General features: G+C 46.1%; 2 protein-coding genes across 2 annotated transcripts; both read right to left on the reverse strand.

Moving 5' to 3' along the window:
* Positions 1–321: 321 nt before the first annotated feature.
* On the reverse strand, positions 322–3502 carry LOC119006414 (C-type lectin domain family 4 member G-like). Its single transcript, XM_037075113.1, has 7 exons — positions 3286–3502; positions 2850–2921; positions 2607–2696; positions 1676–1975; positions 1415–1578; positions 1141–1253; positions 322–1064 (listed from the first exon to the last, which is right to left on the reverse strand). Exons 1-7 carry the CDS (start codon positions 3311–3313, stop codon positions 914–916), a joined length of 918 nt encoding a protein of 305 aa, XP_036931008.1. The 5' UTR covers positions 3314–3502; the 3' UTR covers positions 322–913.
* Positions 3503–9103: 5601 nt separating this feature from the next.
* Positions 9104–11987, reverse strand: LOC119006416 (C-type lectin domain family 4 member E-like). Its single transcript, XM_037075114.1, has 7 exons — positions 11330–11987; positions 10898–10969; positions 10633–10722; positions 9937–10131; positions 9676–9839; positions 9407–9519; positions 9104–9330 (listed from the first exon to the last, which is right to left on the reverse strand). The coding sequence occupies exons 1-7, from the start codon at positions 11355–11357 to the stop codon at positions 9180–9182; spliced, it is 813 nt and encodes a 270-aa protein (XP_036931009.1). The 5' UTR covers positions 11358–11987; the 3' UTR covers positions 9104–9179.
* Between the last annotated feature and the right edge of the window lie 4759 nt (positions 11988–16746).

The following is a 16746-nucleotide window of genomic DNA, read 5'->3' on the forward strand; positions in this document are numbered from 1 at the left end:
GATGTTTCGCACATGTTGGTACAGGAGCCACAAAAGACTGGGAAATGTGTGGGATGCTCCAAGAAACAGCTGTTTGGAACGTTCCAGAGGTGAACAAGTTCATCGGTAACAGGTGACGGTATGTCGCATCATCGAAAGCCTCAGTTGTTCACAACCACGGAAGAGGATAAAGGATGTTACTACATGGGCTCAGCAACACTTCTGTAAAACTGCTGTCAGTAAACACAGCTCATTTGTAAATGATTGCATTTGTTTTTTATCGACAGCGTCCCAACATGTTTGGAATAAAGAAAAAGACAATAACAAGAATGTGTAGCGGCAATTTTATTAAATACAACAGGAATATGCTTGAAGATAAACAGACAGCTGAACACATGAAGGAACAGCAACAGCCTGATATAGTTCTTCATGGCCAGCAGGGAGATATGTGTTAGTCTAGTCTAGCTAGTTAGTTACATTCAACAAGTCCTCTTGCTCTCTCTCTTGTTCTCTTCTCGCTTTTAACGTACAATATATTCATGCATGGACAACTCTGCTGAATGCCACAATCACACCATCAATCAATCAATGGAGTTTTCAGATTGAGGAACTTTGTTTACAGCTGTTTTACTTGTGTGCGTGTGTGCTTTGTGCTAACTGGGTTAGAAACTGAACAAGTTTCTGTTATCTGCATATATACTCTTTCTAAAATCCCCAACAACCTCCAAGTTTGTGAGGCAAGTGATGCTAAAAATAACCTGGTTGCTAATGGCATAGAGCTTTGCAAACAAGCTAGCAGCTGCTACCTTTTCTTTTGCTGCGATTGAGCCATTTGAATGTCTGCTGTCTGTCAGGTATCCAGTGCAGGACCTTCTTGATGTGAAGCTACAGCGCTAACCACTGCACCACAATCTGGTAACCTTCTCAAGTCTCACTAAGGTGGTGTAAGAGACAAAGCCTTCTTTTCACAGATCCATGCGTTCATTTCACTGCAGGCCACTGATTTCAGTCCGTTGTTTGGGATGTTGTCTGTGACAGAAATGGCACAGTGACCTTCAGTAGGAGTCGCTGGTTGTATCCAGGAGCTGAGGGAACAACATGATGTTTAGATCGAGGCTGACAGAGTTCATGATTCAAAATGTTTAAGAATGTGCGTCTTACTTGTCAGTCAGATTACTTCCATCGACCCACGTCCACTTCCCATCTACAACTCTCAGGCCAATCCAGTATCCATTGATTCCTGGATAGTACCAACTGTTTCCACTGATGTATTGCTGACACCAGAGAGAAAGTTATTATATATGTAAATACTCAAGTTAAGAAAACACGATGTCAATGAAAAACTGTTTTTACACCTACAGAAATAGTTGCTTCATTTAGGCTGTGATTAAAATGTCCTTATTATTTATATTATTGTCCTTATAATCTTGATTACCTTCTCCTTTGCATTATTTATAACAGCCAGTTCTGAAATCTTTTCCTTGCAGACCACTTGTGCTCCAGCCCAGGTTTTCTGATTAGGAGGTCTAACATCATTCATCACGTAGCAGCTGGACTCGTCATGTAACCAGCCTGCCTGACAGGACTTACACTGTCTTGCTGAAAAAACAGAAACCAAACAATAAAAGACATTACTTCATCATGATATTAATGTTATTGGATATTTTTGGAAATAATTAACGTGTCCTGTACGTACCAGCTCCCACTATGGGGCAGTATTGATCAATGCTCCACTGAGCTCGACTCACGTTCAGCTCATTCCTCTCTGTCTCCATGTCTTCTAACATATCAGTCAAGGTTTTCTTCTGTGTCTCCAGCTGCTGATTCTTTGTCTCCAGTTCCTGGTTTTCTGTGATCACGTCTGTGTAGTTACTCTCTAAGGCAGCATAGGATTTGTTCAGGTCGTTGAGAGCTGAGTTCAGTTTGTGAATGATGTTTGTCAGCTCCTGGTTTTCTGCAGTCAGCATGCCATTTTTTTCAGAAATGACTGAAGTAACTGCAGTGACAGAGAGTGGAAGATGTTGGTTTTGAAGACTCTTTCTCAGGCTTAGTTCATTCATAGAACACATTTTTATTGCAAAACACAATTAAATGTTTTACAGTGTAAGAAAAAGACACTAAAGAAGAGGTTAGTAGTTCTTAAATCTATCTTAAAACAACAGTCTTGTGAAAATAAGTGTTCATGCAAACCCTCTTTTATTATAGGACATGTTGGACACAGTCATACAGCGCAAAATACTTCCTAATATAAACATTCAGTGGACCAAGCTTGTCAAATCAAATAGTTCTCACTGTCTTTGCTGTAAAAATGTCCTTGATGTGTGTTTTGTGAATTTTGTAACTTAAGATGATTCACTCAGATTTCTTTAACTCAGCATGCTGGAGCCTCATGTAAGCTACAAAAAATATTTGAACATTTGTACACAGAGCCAGTATGAACAGGAGGAAGGGCAACATCATGTTGTTGTTTTATAGGAAGGATGGTATTTCCTTGGTGTTCCTCTATCCTAAGCTACTTCCTGTTCCATATGATCCTATTTAGAAATGAATAGAATAGATTTTTATTGTCATTGTTTCAGAAAAGAAACCCAAAACATTCACATGACATTCACATAGAAGGTACTCACAGTAAATACGAAGGGCCATGATAACGATCAGTATCACCCAACACCCTGCCACTGGTGAAGAAGAGCGAGTGAAGGAGCCAAACTTCTGGTCTGAGAGAAACGAAGGAACTCAGTTGATTTAACATTTTAAATTGATTACTGAGCTTTCAGACTGTCACCTTCAAAAACAAACATCATAATCTGTAACTAAATTTCATTCTAAACAGCATCACATTTGTGAAATGACTTGTGTTCATAATTCACCTGGAGTGGTGGCTGTTTTCTCCACTGTGTGTACTGCTGAGTTAACATAATCAGCTTCTTCCTCAGTTTTCCCTGAAAGATACAAAGAGAATCACACACGGTAATGAGACTAACATGTTGAGCACTCTGGAGAGACGATACACATTTTTATTTTAATCAACATTTACATTTACAACATCAAACACACAGTATTTGTGTTATCAATGTGTCGAGCAGAGTGGAAACATTTCAGTCCAAAAGACTGGATTTAAACATTTGGACATTTTTAAACCCTCTGGTTGTTGTCAAACATCAGAAGGTGAAACTATAAACATTATATCTGTCACACGGTACTTTACACTGCAACATTTATATGATCAGTATTTAATGTTAGTTCCTGCTACATTAAGACATAGAAGACAAAGCAAATATATAGATATTAGAATAGTTTAAATACCAGTTGGTGCGGTTGGTTTCCTGTTCATCTTGAATGCTGCGATCCTAAATGAGGGCTTCAAGTTAAATGTCAGAGTCCGAACTGTTGCTGATGTTTTCACTGTACTTCTGCTTCTGCGGTTGTTTATTTAGTAGTTGATTACTTAATTCTTGTCAAAGGAAATCTACTGGTGTGAATTACTGCCTGCACAGTGTCACATGCTGTCACTATGACATTAACATACACACACATGTTAATACACACACTGCAAACTGTTTCATTTGGCTGCTTTTTAATTTCACTTCATGAGTGTGTATTATTGATATCATAAAAATCCTGATTGACATTGTACAGAAATGTATTAACTGTGAAATCTGTGCTTAAAATGTAACAGCTGATGACGCGTGAGCTTCAGTCAAGTGTGTTGTTAAGGTTAGACTGCAAACAGAGAAATGATTGTGTAACAAAATAAACCATCTTGTTTTGGAGTGGAGTATAAACTGATTTATAGTTCATTTATAATGAAGTTAAACAATTGTTATTGCTCTTAGAGTTCCTGTCTGTCATGCTGCTGTGGCAGAGCTTGCATCACGAATGTAAGCAAGAGATTCTCACAATGACAAAGCGAACATATAGACAATAGAATAGTTTAAATACTAGTTAGTGCTGTTGGTTTTCTGTTCATCTTAAACGCTGCAATCCTAAATGAGGACTTCAAGGTAAATGTCAAGGTCCGAACTGTTACCGATGTTTAGAGCCCATCTGGTTCACTGAGAATGTCCCAACCTTACTTCTGTTTCTACGTTTTTTTTTTCCAACACAGAAATAAAATATGTCGAGGGAAGTCTATTAATGTGCATTACTGTGTCAGGGTAGGGTTAAAAGGTAAAACTATGGAAGGGGAAGGTGGACCCAAATGCAGTTACACACGGGAGGCAAAGATAAAGAGGAACAAAAAGCCAGCTTTAATATAGCAAACGCCCAATGCAAAAAACCAAGGCAGACAAAATGGGACAAAAAGCAAAGTAACAACCGAAACAGCCAGGCAAAGTAGCAACTTAAAGGCAAGACAAAGTACAAAGAAAAAATCAAAGTTCAACTCAAACATGGAAAAAATGCAAAATAAATGTGTGAAAGGTGTGATAATGAGGGGGAGGAGCACAGAGGAACAGACCAGGAGGGAACAAGACAACAGACAGAGGGAGCCAGAGGGGAGAACATAGGAGAACTTAAAGGACACATGAGGGCATGGAAAATCAAACACAAGACATGATACAATGACGTAAATCAAATACAAGAAACCAAAAAACAGATACAAGAACAAACAACAGGAGTCATGACAGAACCCCCCCTTAAGGGACAGCTCCCAGATGTCCCTTAATACATGAGTTCAAAGTCCAAGTGAAGCTGGGAGGGTGGAGGGGGTCAGGGGGAGGGCCAAGGTCCAAACAAACAAGAGGGTGGAGGCGAGGACTGGGGCCCACTGGGGACCAGGGACGTGGACTGGGGCCCACTAGAGTCCGACAACGAACATGAAGGCATTCTCGAGGTCGGCAATGAAGATGAAGACGTAGGCATTCTGGGGGCCGAAGACGAAGGCGCTCTGGAGGTCTGTGGCGAGGACGAAGGGGCTCTGGAAACTGGCAGAAGGGGCATGGTCTGAAACGCACTGAATACTGGGGACGTGGGCTGAGGTGCACTGGAGACTGGCGACGAAGGCGTAGTCGCAGGCTGGAACCCACGGGTGGCCGGCGACAAAGACAAAGGCGTAGGCTGGAACCTGCTGGAGGCCGGCGACGAAGGCGTAGGCATGGCCTCGGACTCGCTGGAGGCCGGCGACGAAGGCGTAGACATGGCCTGGAACTCGCTGGAGGCCGGCGACGAAGACGTAGGTGCTGCCTGGAACTCGCTGGAGGCCGGCCACGAAGGCGTAGGCGAAGGTGTGGGCTGGAACCCCCTGGAGGCTGGCGACGTAGACGAAGGCAAAGGCGTAGGTGCAGGCTGGAACCCCCTGGAGGCTGGTGACAAAGGCAAAGGTGCAGGCTGGAACCCCCTGGAGGCTGGCGGCGAAGGTGTGGGTGCTGCCTGGAACTCGCCGGAGGCTGGCGACTTGGGGCCATAGGCGTAGGCGCGGGCTGAAACCCACTGGAGGCTGGTGGCGAAAGCGTGGGCTGAGACCCACAGGCAGCCGGTGGCGAAGGCGTGGGCTGGGACCCACAGGCGACCAGACCACTGGCTGGGAAACCCTCCAGGGTCTTGGCCGGACCACCGATGGAGTTTTGCCGGGAGCTGGTGGCCTGGGAGCTGATGAAGGGTCTCTGGCAATAAACAACCTCGGCCGGGCCCCCGACCGAGGAGCAGGCACTGGACCTGGCACGGGACTCGGCCGGACCTCCGACCGAGGAGCAAGGACTGGACTCAGCCGGGCCTCCGACCGAGGTGCAGGAACAGGCCGAGGTGCAGGAACTAGACTTGGCATGGGCCTCGGCCGGTCCTCCGACCGAGGTGCAGGAACTAGACTTGGCGTGGGCCTTGGCTGGTCCTCCGACCGAGGTGCAGGAACTAGACTTGGCGTGGGCCTCGGCCGAACCGCCGACTGAGGAGAAGAAACAGGCCTCGGCCAGACCACTGACCGAGGTGCAGGAAATGGCGCCATCTGGACCGCCGACCGAAGACCACTGGCAGGTGTCGACCGGACCGCCGACTGGGGGCCACTGGCAGGTGTCGACCGGAACGCCGACTGGGGGCCACTGGCAGGTGTCGACCGGAACGCCGACTGGGGGCCACTGGCAGGTGTCGACTGGGGGCCACTGGCAGGTGACGACCAGAACGCCGACTGAGGGCCACTGGCAGGTGTCAACGGGGTTGAGGCTGAGGACTGGGCTGGGAGCTCGGCTGTGGCTGAGGCCTGGGCGGGGAGCTCGGCTGTGGCTGAGGCCTGGGCGGGGAGCTCGGCTGTGGCTGAGGCCTGGGCGGGGAGCTCGGCTGTGGCTGAGGCCTGGGCGGGGAGCTCGGCTGTGGCTGAGGCCTGGGCGGGGAGCTCGGCTGTGGCTGAGGCCTGGGCGGTGAGCTCGGCTGTGGCTGAGGCCTGGGCGGGGAGCTCGGCTGTGGCTGAGGCCTGGGCGGGGAGCTCGGCTGTGGCTGAAGCATGGTGGCTTGCCACCACCTGAGAGTTCACGCCATAGAGGTTTGCAACCAAAGCCGTTCTGAATTTATCCAGCTCTGCTATAACAAGTCCAACACAAGGGAGTTCCTTCAACCAAGGCCTAATAAATAGTTCTTTGTCAAAGTCTGCTATGGCCCTTAGCTTCTCCCCTGTGTCAGCCTTGCCAATCAAAATCTCCACCATTTTGTTCCCCAGCCTACAAATCAGTATACTGTCTGGTGGATCCATTTCTGGTCCGGTCATTCTGTCAGGGTAGGGTTAAAAGGGAAAACTATGGAAGGGGAAGGTGTACCCAAACGCAGTTACACACGGGAGGCAAAGATAAAGAGGAACAAAAAGCCAGATTTAATATAGCAAAAGCCCAATGCAAAAAACCAAGGCAGACAAAATGGGACAAAAAGCGAAGTAACAACCGAAACAGCCAGGCAAAGTAGCAACTTAAAGGCAAGACAAAGTACAAAGAAAAAATCAAAGTTCAACTCAAACATGGAAAAAATGCAAAATAAATCCAAAACCTACCAAACAGAACAGAACAGGAGCAGGAGCAGGAGCAAACAGAAAACAGAAAACAATGACCGGACAAGGAGTGAGGGGAACACAGAGACTAAATACGTGGACACTAATGACATGAAGAGGAACAGGTGAGGAGAGAGAGGAGGAAGGAAGCCAGGTGTGATAATGAGGGGGAGGAGCACAGAGGAACAGACCAGGAGGGAACAAGACAACAGACAGAGGGAGCCAGAGGGGAGAACATAGGAGAACTTAAAGGACACATGAGGGCATGGAAAATCAAACACATGACACAAGACATGGAAAAACAAAACATAACACAAGACATGATACAATGACGTAAATCAAATACAAGAAACCAATAACCAGATACAAGAACAAACAAAAACAGGAGTCATGACATACTGTCTACTACTGTACTATTTTTGATATAATAAAAATCCAGATTGACATGATACAGAAATGTATTAACTGTATAATCTGTAGATAAAATGTAGCAGCTGATGACGCCTGAGCTTCAACCAGATGTGGTGTTAATGTTAGACTGCAAACAGGGCAAGAATCCTGAACTGAACACAATGAACAGAAGTGACACACTTTATTAGACAGGTGTGTTTCTCAGTTAATCTATGGGTTAGTGAGAACAGGAAAGTTGGTGATGTCAGTTTGTTAGGGTGAGATGCAGAGAGTGGCACAGACTCTGTAGTCTCTGTGTTCCCGTCACTCCCTGTCCGGTCATTGTTTCTGTTTGTCTTTGCCTGTCCATGCTCCTGTTCATGCTCCTCCTGACTGGTATGTTTTGGATTTTTTTGCATTTTGATTTGAACTTTGTCATTTGGTTTGTACTTTGTCTTGCTTTCTTTTAGTTGCTACTTTGCCTTGCTGTTTTTGGTTGTTACTTTGCTTCTTGTCCCTGTTTTTGTCTGCCTTGGTTTTTTTTGGATTCGGCTTTTGTTAAATAAAGCTCGCCTTTTGTTCCCCTGATCCTTGCCTTCATGTATAACTGCGTTTGGGTCCACCTCCACTTTCCATAGTTTTCCCTTTTTACCCCAACCTGACAGATTCAGAGTTTGATGTTTCAAACATGTTGGGACAGGAGCCACAAAAGACTGGAAATTTATGGGATGCTCCAAGAAACACCTGTTTGGAACGTTCCAGAGGTGAATAAGTTCATCCGTAACAGGTGACCGTATGTTGCATCATCGAAAGCCTCAGTTGTTCACAACCACGGAAAAGGATAAAGGATATTACTACATGGGCTCAGCAACACTTCTGTAAAACTGCTGTCAGTAAGCACAGCTCATTTGTCAATGACTGCATTTGTTTGTTTTGTTTTTTTTATAGACAGTGTCCCAACATTTTTGGAATAAAGAAAAAGACAATAACAAGAATGTATAGCGACAAGTACAACATGAATTTGCTTGAAGACAAACAGACAGCTCTGTAGCAGCTTTTCTATTCTTTATAATAGACTAAACCAGGAATTCACTGCCAGGCAAACAAATAAAACAAATCAGTCACCTCTACATGTTAAAGCTGGGGATGGATGGCTTGTAGAAACCAGCAGGAATGAGCTACATCTGAAAGTAGAGAAAACCCTCCTCCTCCCTTCAGGCCTCCCTCCAAACAGAGTCACTTCTCTAAAACACATGAAGGAACAGCAACAGACTGATATAGTTCTTCGTGGCCAGCAGGGAGATATGTGTTAGTCTAGTCTAGCTAGTTAGCTACATTCAACAAGTTCTCTTAGCTTTTAAAGTGCAATATATACATGCATGGACAACTCTGCTGAATGCCACAATCACACCATCAATCAATCAATGGAGTTTTCAGATTGAGGAACTTTGTTTACGGCTGTTTTACTTGTGTACGTGTGTGCTTTGTGCTAACTGGGTTAGAAACTGAACAAGTCTGTTCCTGCTGAAGTAGTCAGATGTAGACTGTTGGTATGAAGCCTGTAATTGGGCACAATTTTCCCCCTTCCTTCTGTTATCTGCATATATACTCTATCTAAAATCCCCAACAACCTCCAAGTTTGCAAGGGAAGTGCTGCTAAAAATAACCTGGTCGCTAATGGCATAGAGCTTTGCAAACAAGCTAGCAGCTGCTACCTTTTCTTTTGCTGCGATTGAGCCATTTGAATGTCTGCTGTCTGTCAGGTATCCAGTGCAGGACCTTCTTGATGTGAAGCTACAGCGCTAACCACTGCACCACAATCTGGTAACCTTCTCAAGTTTCACTAAGGTGGTGTAAGAGACAAAGCCTTCTTTTCACAGATCCATGCGTGCGTTTCACTGCAGTTCACTGATTTCAGTCCGTTGTTTGGGATGTTGTCTGTGACAGAAATGGCACAGTGACCTTCAGTAGGAGTCGCTGGTTGTATCCAGGAGCTGAGGGAACAACATGATGTTTAGATCGAGGCTGACAGAGTTCATGATTCAAAATGTTTAAGAATGTGCGTCTTACAAGTCAGTCAGATTACTTCCATCGACCCACGTCCACTTCCCATCTACAACTCTCAGGCCAATCCAGTATCCATTGATTCCTGGACGGTACCAGCTGATTGCATGGATGTATTGCTGACACCAGAGAGAAAGTTATTATCTAATTAAATACTCAAGAAAACACACTGTAAATGACAAACTGTTTTTACACCTACAAAAATAGTTGCTTCATTTAGGCTGTGATTAAAATGTCCTTATTTTTTGTATAATTGTCTTTATAATCTTGATTACCTTCTCCTTTGTATTATTTATAACAGCCAGTTCTGACATCCTTTCCTTGCAGACCGCTTGTGCTCCATCCCAGGTTTTCTGATTAGGAGGTCTAACATCATTAATCACGTAGCATCTGGACTCCTCATGTCTCCAGCCCACCTGACAAGACCTACACTGTCTTACTGAAAAAACAGAAACCAAACAATAAAAGGCATTACTTCATTATGATATTAATGTTATTGGATATTTTTGGAAATAACTCATGTGTTCTGTACGTACCAGCTCCCACTATGGGGCAGTATTGATCAATGCTCCACTGAGCTCGACTCACATTGAGCTCATTCCACTGTGTCTCCATGTGTTGTAACATATCAGTCAAGTTTTTCTTCTGTGTCTCCAGCTGCTGATTCTTTGTCCTCAGTTCCTGGTTTTCTGCACTCAGCATGCTGTTGTTTTCAGAAATGACTGAAGTAACTGCAGTGACAGAGAGTAGAAGATGGTTTTGCTTAACTTTTATTTTTATATATCAGACTAAGTTAAGTTATAGAAAACATTTGATAGAAAAACACAATTAAATGTTTAATGATAAAATAAATTAAAGGAGAGGTTAGTAATTCTCTACTAACAATCTTAAAACAATAGTCCTGCTGGAGCCTCATGTAAGGAACACAAAACATTTGAACACTCATGCCCAGGGCCGGTACGAACAGGAGGAAGGATGAAATCATGTTTAATTTTCTTCACCATTATAAGGGGAAGGATGGCACCGCCTCGCTGTTCCTCTAACCTAAGCTGCTAGCTGTTTAAAACTATGCTATTTCAAACTCTTACTCTTAAACATACTTTATAATCTATATGAGATCTCTTTTACAAGAGTGACTTGGGTGTTGTTTTGAGATTTATTTGAGATTTAACTGCAACAAGTGAAGAAGAAAAGACTTGATCTGAACTGACATTCGCATAGAAGGTACTCACAGTAAATACGAAGGGCCATGATAACGATCAGTATCACCCAACACCCTGCCACTGGTGAAGAAGAGCGAGTGAAGGAGCCAAACTTCTGGTCTGACAGAAACGAAGGAACTTAGTTGATTTAACATTTTAAATTGATTACTGAGCTTTCAGACTGTCACCTTCAAAACCTTCATCACTGCCACATTTGATCAAACATCATAATCTGTAAATAAATTTCATTCTAAACAGCATCACATTTGTGAAATGACTTGTGTTCATAATTCACCTGGAGTGGTGGCTGTTTTATCCACTGTGTGTACTGCTGAGTTAACATAATCAGCTTCTTCCTCAGTTTTCCCTGAAAGATAGAAAGAGAATCACACACGGTAATGAGACTAACATGTTGAGCACTCTGGAGAGACGATACACATTTTTACACAGTCAACATTTACATTTACATCAAACATACAATATTTGTGTTATCAATGTGTCGAGCAGAGTGGAAACATTTCAGTCCAAAAGACTGGATTTAAACATTTGGACATTTTTAAACCCTCTGGTTGTTGTCAAACATCAGAAGATGAAATTATAAACATTATATCTGTCACACGGTACTTTACACTGCAACATTTATATGATCAGTATTTAATGTTAGTTACTGCTACATCAAGACATAGAAGACAAAGCAAATATATAGATATTAGAATAGTTTAAATACCAGTTGGTGCGGTTGGTTTTCTGTTCATCTTGAACGCTGCGATCCTAAATGAGGGCTTCAAGTTAAATGTCAGAGTTCGAACTGTTGCTGATGTTTTTACTGTACTTCTGCTTCTGCGGTTGTTTATTCAGTAGCTGATTTGTCAAAGGAAGTCTAGTGGTGAATTACTGACTGCACAGTGTCGCGTATGTGTGTTATGATGAAATTAACATTGGAGTATGACAGTCAGACCTGCACAGATTCCAGTTGCCTAAAACACATACATGTTTAAAAATACTTTTTATTTTATTTCACTTCATGAGCGTGTATTCTTGATATCATAAAAATCCTGATTGACATTGTACAGAAATGTATTAACTGTGAAATCTGTGCTTAAAATGTAACAGCTGATGACGCGGGAGCTTCAGTCAAGTGTGTTGTTAAGGTTAGACTGCAAACAGAGAAATGATTGTGTATCAAAATAAACCATCTTGTTTTGGAGTGGAGTATAAACTGATTTATAGTTCATTTATAATGAAGTTAAACAATTGTCATTGCTCTTAGAGTTCCTGTCTGTCATGCTGCCTTGGCAGAGCTTGCATCACGAATGTAAGCAAGAGATTCTCACAATGACAAAGTGAATAGACAATAGAATAGTTTAAATACCAGTTGGTGCTGTTGGTTTTCTGTTCATCTTGAACGCTGCGCTGTATTAACTGTATAATCTGTAGATAAAATGCAGCAGCTGATGACGCCTGAGCTTCAACCAGATGTGGTGTTAATGTTCGACTGAAAACGGCAAGAATCCTGAACTGACCACCATGAACAGAAGTGACACATTTTACTAGATGGGTGTGTTTCTCAGTTAATCTATGGGTTAGTGAGAACAGGAAAGCTGGCGATGTCAGTTTGTTAGGGTGAGATGCAGAGAGTGGCACAGACAATGATATAGTTTCATTTCTGGATTGTGCAAGAGTGTTTGTGTTCACTCGCTGGATTTCAACACTGACCACTTAGAGTGGAAGTGAGATCCATTTTGGTAGACTTGGTAGACAGTTTGGTTTTTCAAGCAGGTTTTTCTGTGGAAGGGTGTCACAAGTGTGAAAGTCCAAATGACTGTATCATGGTTCTTGGTTTACAGTGTGATAATGTTGTAAAGCAGTGTGTATGTCAGTTAACAGTTCATTCACAACAACAACAAAAAGTACAACGAAGGAGCCTTTCAAAGCACATTCTTAAACTTTAACTTTCTCGCTCTAGTCAAGACTATAGTTAAGTAAACTAAGGTAATACACAACATGGCCAATATGTACAATGTCCCTAGCTGCAAGCTCAAACCCCTCAAGGCAAGATACTCCTGGATTGATCTGGTTTCAGAGGGATGGGCAAGTGAATCATGCGCTTTAAGGAGTTTTACCTGCTGTTCTAGGTTTGTTTTGCTCTGGACCGCAAAGCTGCGAATGACTACAGGGCAGCCAGGTTTTACACTCTGTGCAAGGGAAAAATAAATCTCTCCACACTGGGGCTCTCCACTGTTAAAGTTAAAGTGGCTTCGGTGTTGCTTTGGCAGACAGCCTGTACTTCGCACACTAGCCTAACCAAACTGTGCTAAGGCCTTGACTATAGGTAGTAGCTTGTAAGGGTCAGGGTTGCTGACTAGTTGGGTTAAATGTACAGACTGTTGGATAAAAGGTTCAAGATGTGAGTTAAAAATTAATATAACACATATATGAATCTCCTCCTTGAACCGGCACCTTATCGTGGTGGAGGAGTTTGAGCACCTGAATGATCCTAGGAGCTATGCTGTCCGGGGCTTAATGCCCCTGGTAGGGTCTCCCAAGGCAAACAGGTCCTAGGTGACAGGTCAGACTAAGACCGGTCCAAAAGCCCCTAATGACAGAGCTAAAATCGAGGACGCGTACGTCGCCTGGATTGGCGTTACCGGGGCCCCACCCTGGAGCCAGGCCTGGGTTTGGGGCTCGCAGGTGAGCGCCTGGTGGCCGGGTCTTTGCCCACGGGACCCGGCCGGGCGCAGCCCGAAGGAGCGACGTGGGCCCGCCCTCCTGTGGGCTCACCACTCGCAGGAGGGTTCAGAAGGGGCGGGTGCGGTATGATTTGGGTGGCGGTCATGGGCCCCGGCGACCCAATCCCCGGATGGTGACTCTAGCCATGGGGACATGGAATGTCACCTCACTGGGGGGGAAAGAGCCTGAGCTGGTGCGAGAGGTTGAGCGGTACCGACTAGAGATAGTCGGGCTCTCCTCTATGCACAGTCTGGGCTCTGGAACTGAACTCCTTGAGAGAGGCTGGACTCTATTCTGGAGTTGCCCGTGGTGAGCTGGTGTGGGCTTGCTTATAGCTCCTCGGCTTAGCCGCCATGTGTTGGAGTTTACCCCAGTGAACGAGAGGGTCGTTTCCCTGCGCCTTCGGGTCGGGGATAGGTCTCTCACTGTTGTTTCGGCTTATGGGCCGAACAGCAGTGTAGAGTACCCGGCCTTCTTGGAGTCCCTGGGAGGGGTACTGGAGAGTGCTCCAACCGGGGACAGTTTGTCCATAACGAACACCATGTTCAAGCATAAGGGTGTCCATATGTGCACATGGCACCAGGACACCCTAGGCCGGAGGTCAATGATCGACTTTGTGGTCGTGTCAGCTGGCCTCCGGCCGTATGTCTTGACCACTCGGGTGAAGAGAGGGGCTGAGCTGTCAACTGATCACCACCTGGTGGTGAGTCGGATCCGTTGGCAGGGGAGGAAGCTGGAAAGACCTGGCAGACCCAAACGTATTGTGAAGTTCTGCTGGGAACCTCTGGCAGAACCCTCTGTCAAAGAGGTCTTTAACTCCCACCTCCAGGAGAGCTTGGACCTGGTCCCGAGGGAGGCTGGGGACATTGAGTCCGAATGGACCATGTTCTCCACTTCTATTGTTGACGTGGCTGTCCGGAGCTGTGGCCGTAGGGTCTCCGGTGCCTGTCGTGGCGGCAATCCCCGAACCCGGTGGTGGACTCCGGAAGTAAGGGATGCTGTAAAGCTGAAGAAGGAGTCCTACCGAGCCTGGTTGGCCCGGGGGACTCCTGAAGCAGCTGACGGGTACCGGCAGGCCAGGCGAGCGGCAGCACGGGCAGTCGCGGAAGCAAAAACTCGGGTCTGGGAAAAGTTCAGAGAGGCCATGGAGGAGGACTATCGGTCAGCCTCGAGGAAATTCTGGCAAACCATCCGGTGCCTCAGGAGGGGGAAGCAGTTCTACACCAACACTGTTTACAGTGGAGGTGGGGAGCTGTTGACCTCAACTGGGGATATTGTCGGGCGGTGGAAGGAATACTTCGAGGATCTCCTCAATCCCACTGACATGTCTTCCATAGAGGAAGCAGAGGCTGGGGACTCAGAGGTTGACTCATTCATCACCCAAGCCGAAGTCACTGAGGTAGTCGGGAAGCTCCTCGGTGGCAAAGCACTGGGGGTGGATGAGATCCGCCCTGAGTACCTCAAGTCTCTGGATGTTGTAGGGCTGTCTTGGTTGACACGTCTCTGCAACATTGCATGGCAGTCGGGGACAGTGCCTCTGGACTGGCAGACCGGAGGGTGTGTTCCAACTATCGGGGGATCACACTCCTCAGCCTCCCTGGGAAAGTCTATTCCAGGGTACTGGAGAGGAGAATTCGGCCGATAGTCGAACCGGTTTTCATCCGGGCCGCGGAACACTGGACCAGCTCCATACCCTCCGCAGGGTGCTCGAGGCTTCATGGGAGTTTGCCCAACCAGTCCACATGTGTTTTTTGGACTTGGAGAAGGCATTCGACCGTGTCCCTCGTGGCATTCAGTGGGAGGTGCTCCGAGAGTACGGGGTCGGGGGCCCTCTGTTAAGGGCCGTACGGTCCCTGTACGAGCGGAGCAGGAGCTTGGTTCGCATTGCCGGCAGTAAGTCAGACCTGTTCCCGGTACATGTTGGACTCCGGCAGGGCTGCCCTTTGTCACTGGTTCTGTTCATTATTTTCATGGACAGAATTTCTAGGCGCAGCCACGGGCCGGAGGGGATCTGGTTCGGGAGCCACAGGATTTCATCTGCTTTTCGCGGATGATGTGGTCTTGTTGGCTCCTTCGAGCCGGGAACTCCAGCATGTCCTGGGGCGGTTTGCAGCCGAGTGTGAAGCGGCTGGGATGAGAATCAGCACCTCCAAATCCGAGGCCATGGTTCTCGACCGGAAAAAGGTGGCTTGTCCCCTCCGGATTGGGGGAGAGCTACTGCCTCAGGTGGAGGAGTTTAAGTATCTTGGGGTCTTGTTCACGAGTGAGGGAAGGATGGAACATGAGATTGACAGGCGGATCGGTGCGGCGGCCGCAGTAATGCGGTCGTTATACCGGTCTGTCATGGTGAAGAGAGAGCTGAGTCGAAAGGCAAAGCTCTCGATTTACCGGTCAATCTACGTTCCTACCCTCACCTATGGTCATGAACTTTGGGTCATGACCAAAAGAATAAGATCCCGGATACAAGCGGCTGAAATGAGTTTCCTCCGCAGGGTGGCAGGGCGCTCCCTTAGAGATAGGGTGAGGAGCTCTGTCACACAGGAGGAGCTCGGAGTAGAGCCGCTGCTCCTCCACATCGAGAGGAGCCAGTTGAGGTGGCTCGGGCATCTGTTCCGGATGCCCCCGGCACGCCTCCCTCGGGAGGTGTTCCTGGCATGTCCCGCTGGGAGGAGACCCCGGGGAAGACCCAGGACACGCTGGAGCGACTATGTCGCCCAGCTGGCCTGGGACTGCCTTGGGATCCTCCCAGAAGAGCTGGAGGAAGTGTCCGGGGTGAGGGAAGTCTGGGTGTCCCTGCTCAGACAGCTGCCCCCGCGACCCGGTACTGGATAAGCGGAAGAAGATGGATGGATGGATGGATGGATGGACATATATGAATGACTGCCAACAGCATGTTGCCTCATACGGGGCACCATGTGGAGTGCAACATTTGAGTTTTGGGTTGAATTTAACTGTCAATGATAATTAATGATTGTCAGGGATAATTATCAATATCCAGTTTACATTAGATCACCTGAGGGCACCAGCCTGATGAACAACAAGCTCAGGGGCTGTGTATGTGAGAGCTAGTTTGCAGCTAGTTCAACAAGCTCTGTTAGCTGTTTTGTCAAATAAATACATAAATAAACAACCGTATCGAATCTCACAGTCACATTAATGCAAGCGAAATAGTCGTCATGAGTGCACCTCAGTCTGAAAAGCTAGCCAACCTGGCCGCTACTGCTCTTTGCTATGAATGTGTGCTTCATGCTAACTGGATGACGGGCGCAAAAGGCTGTGAACGTATCGTCATCGCTAACCATTTCCAATCTCTCCAACCATCTCACGTCTCATTCAAATGTAGGAAAACATATGGCATTCATGACTATCATTCATCATCCTTAGAACACTTTCCCTTCACAGTGTTGCAGGGCT

The sequence above is a fragment of the Acanthopagrus latus genome, chromosome 17 (assembly GCF_904848185.1).
Source record: "Acanthopagrus latus isolate v.2019 chromosome 17, fAcaLat1.1, whole genome shotgun sequence".
NCBI classification, from domain to species: Eukaryota; Metazoa; Chordata; class Actinopteri; order Spariformes; family Sparidae; genus Acanthopagrus; species Acanthopagrus latus.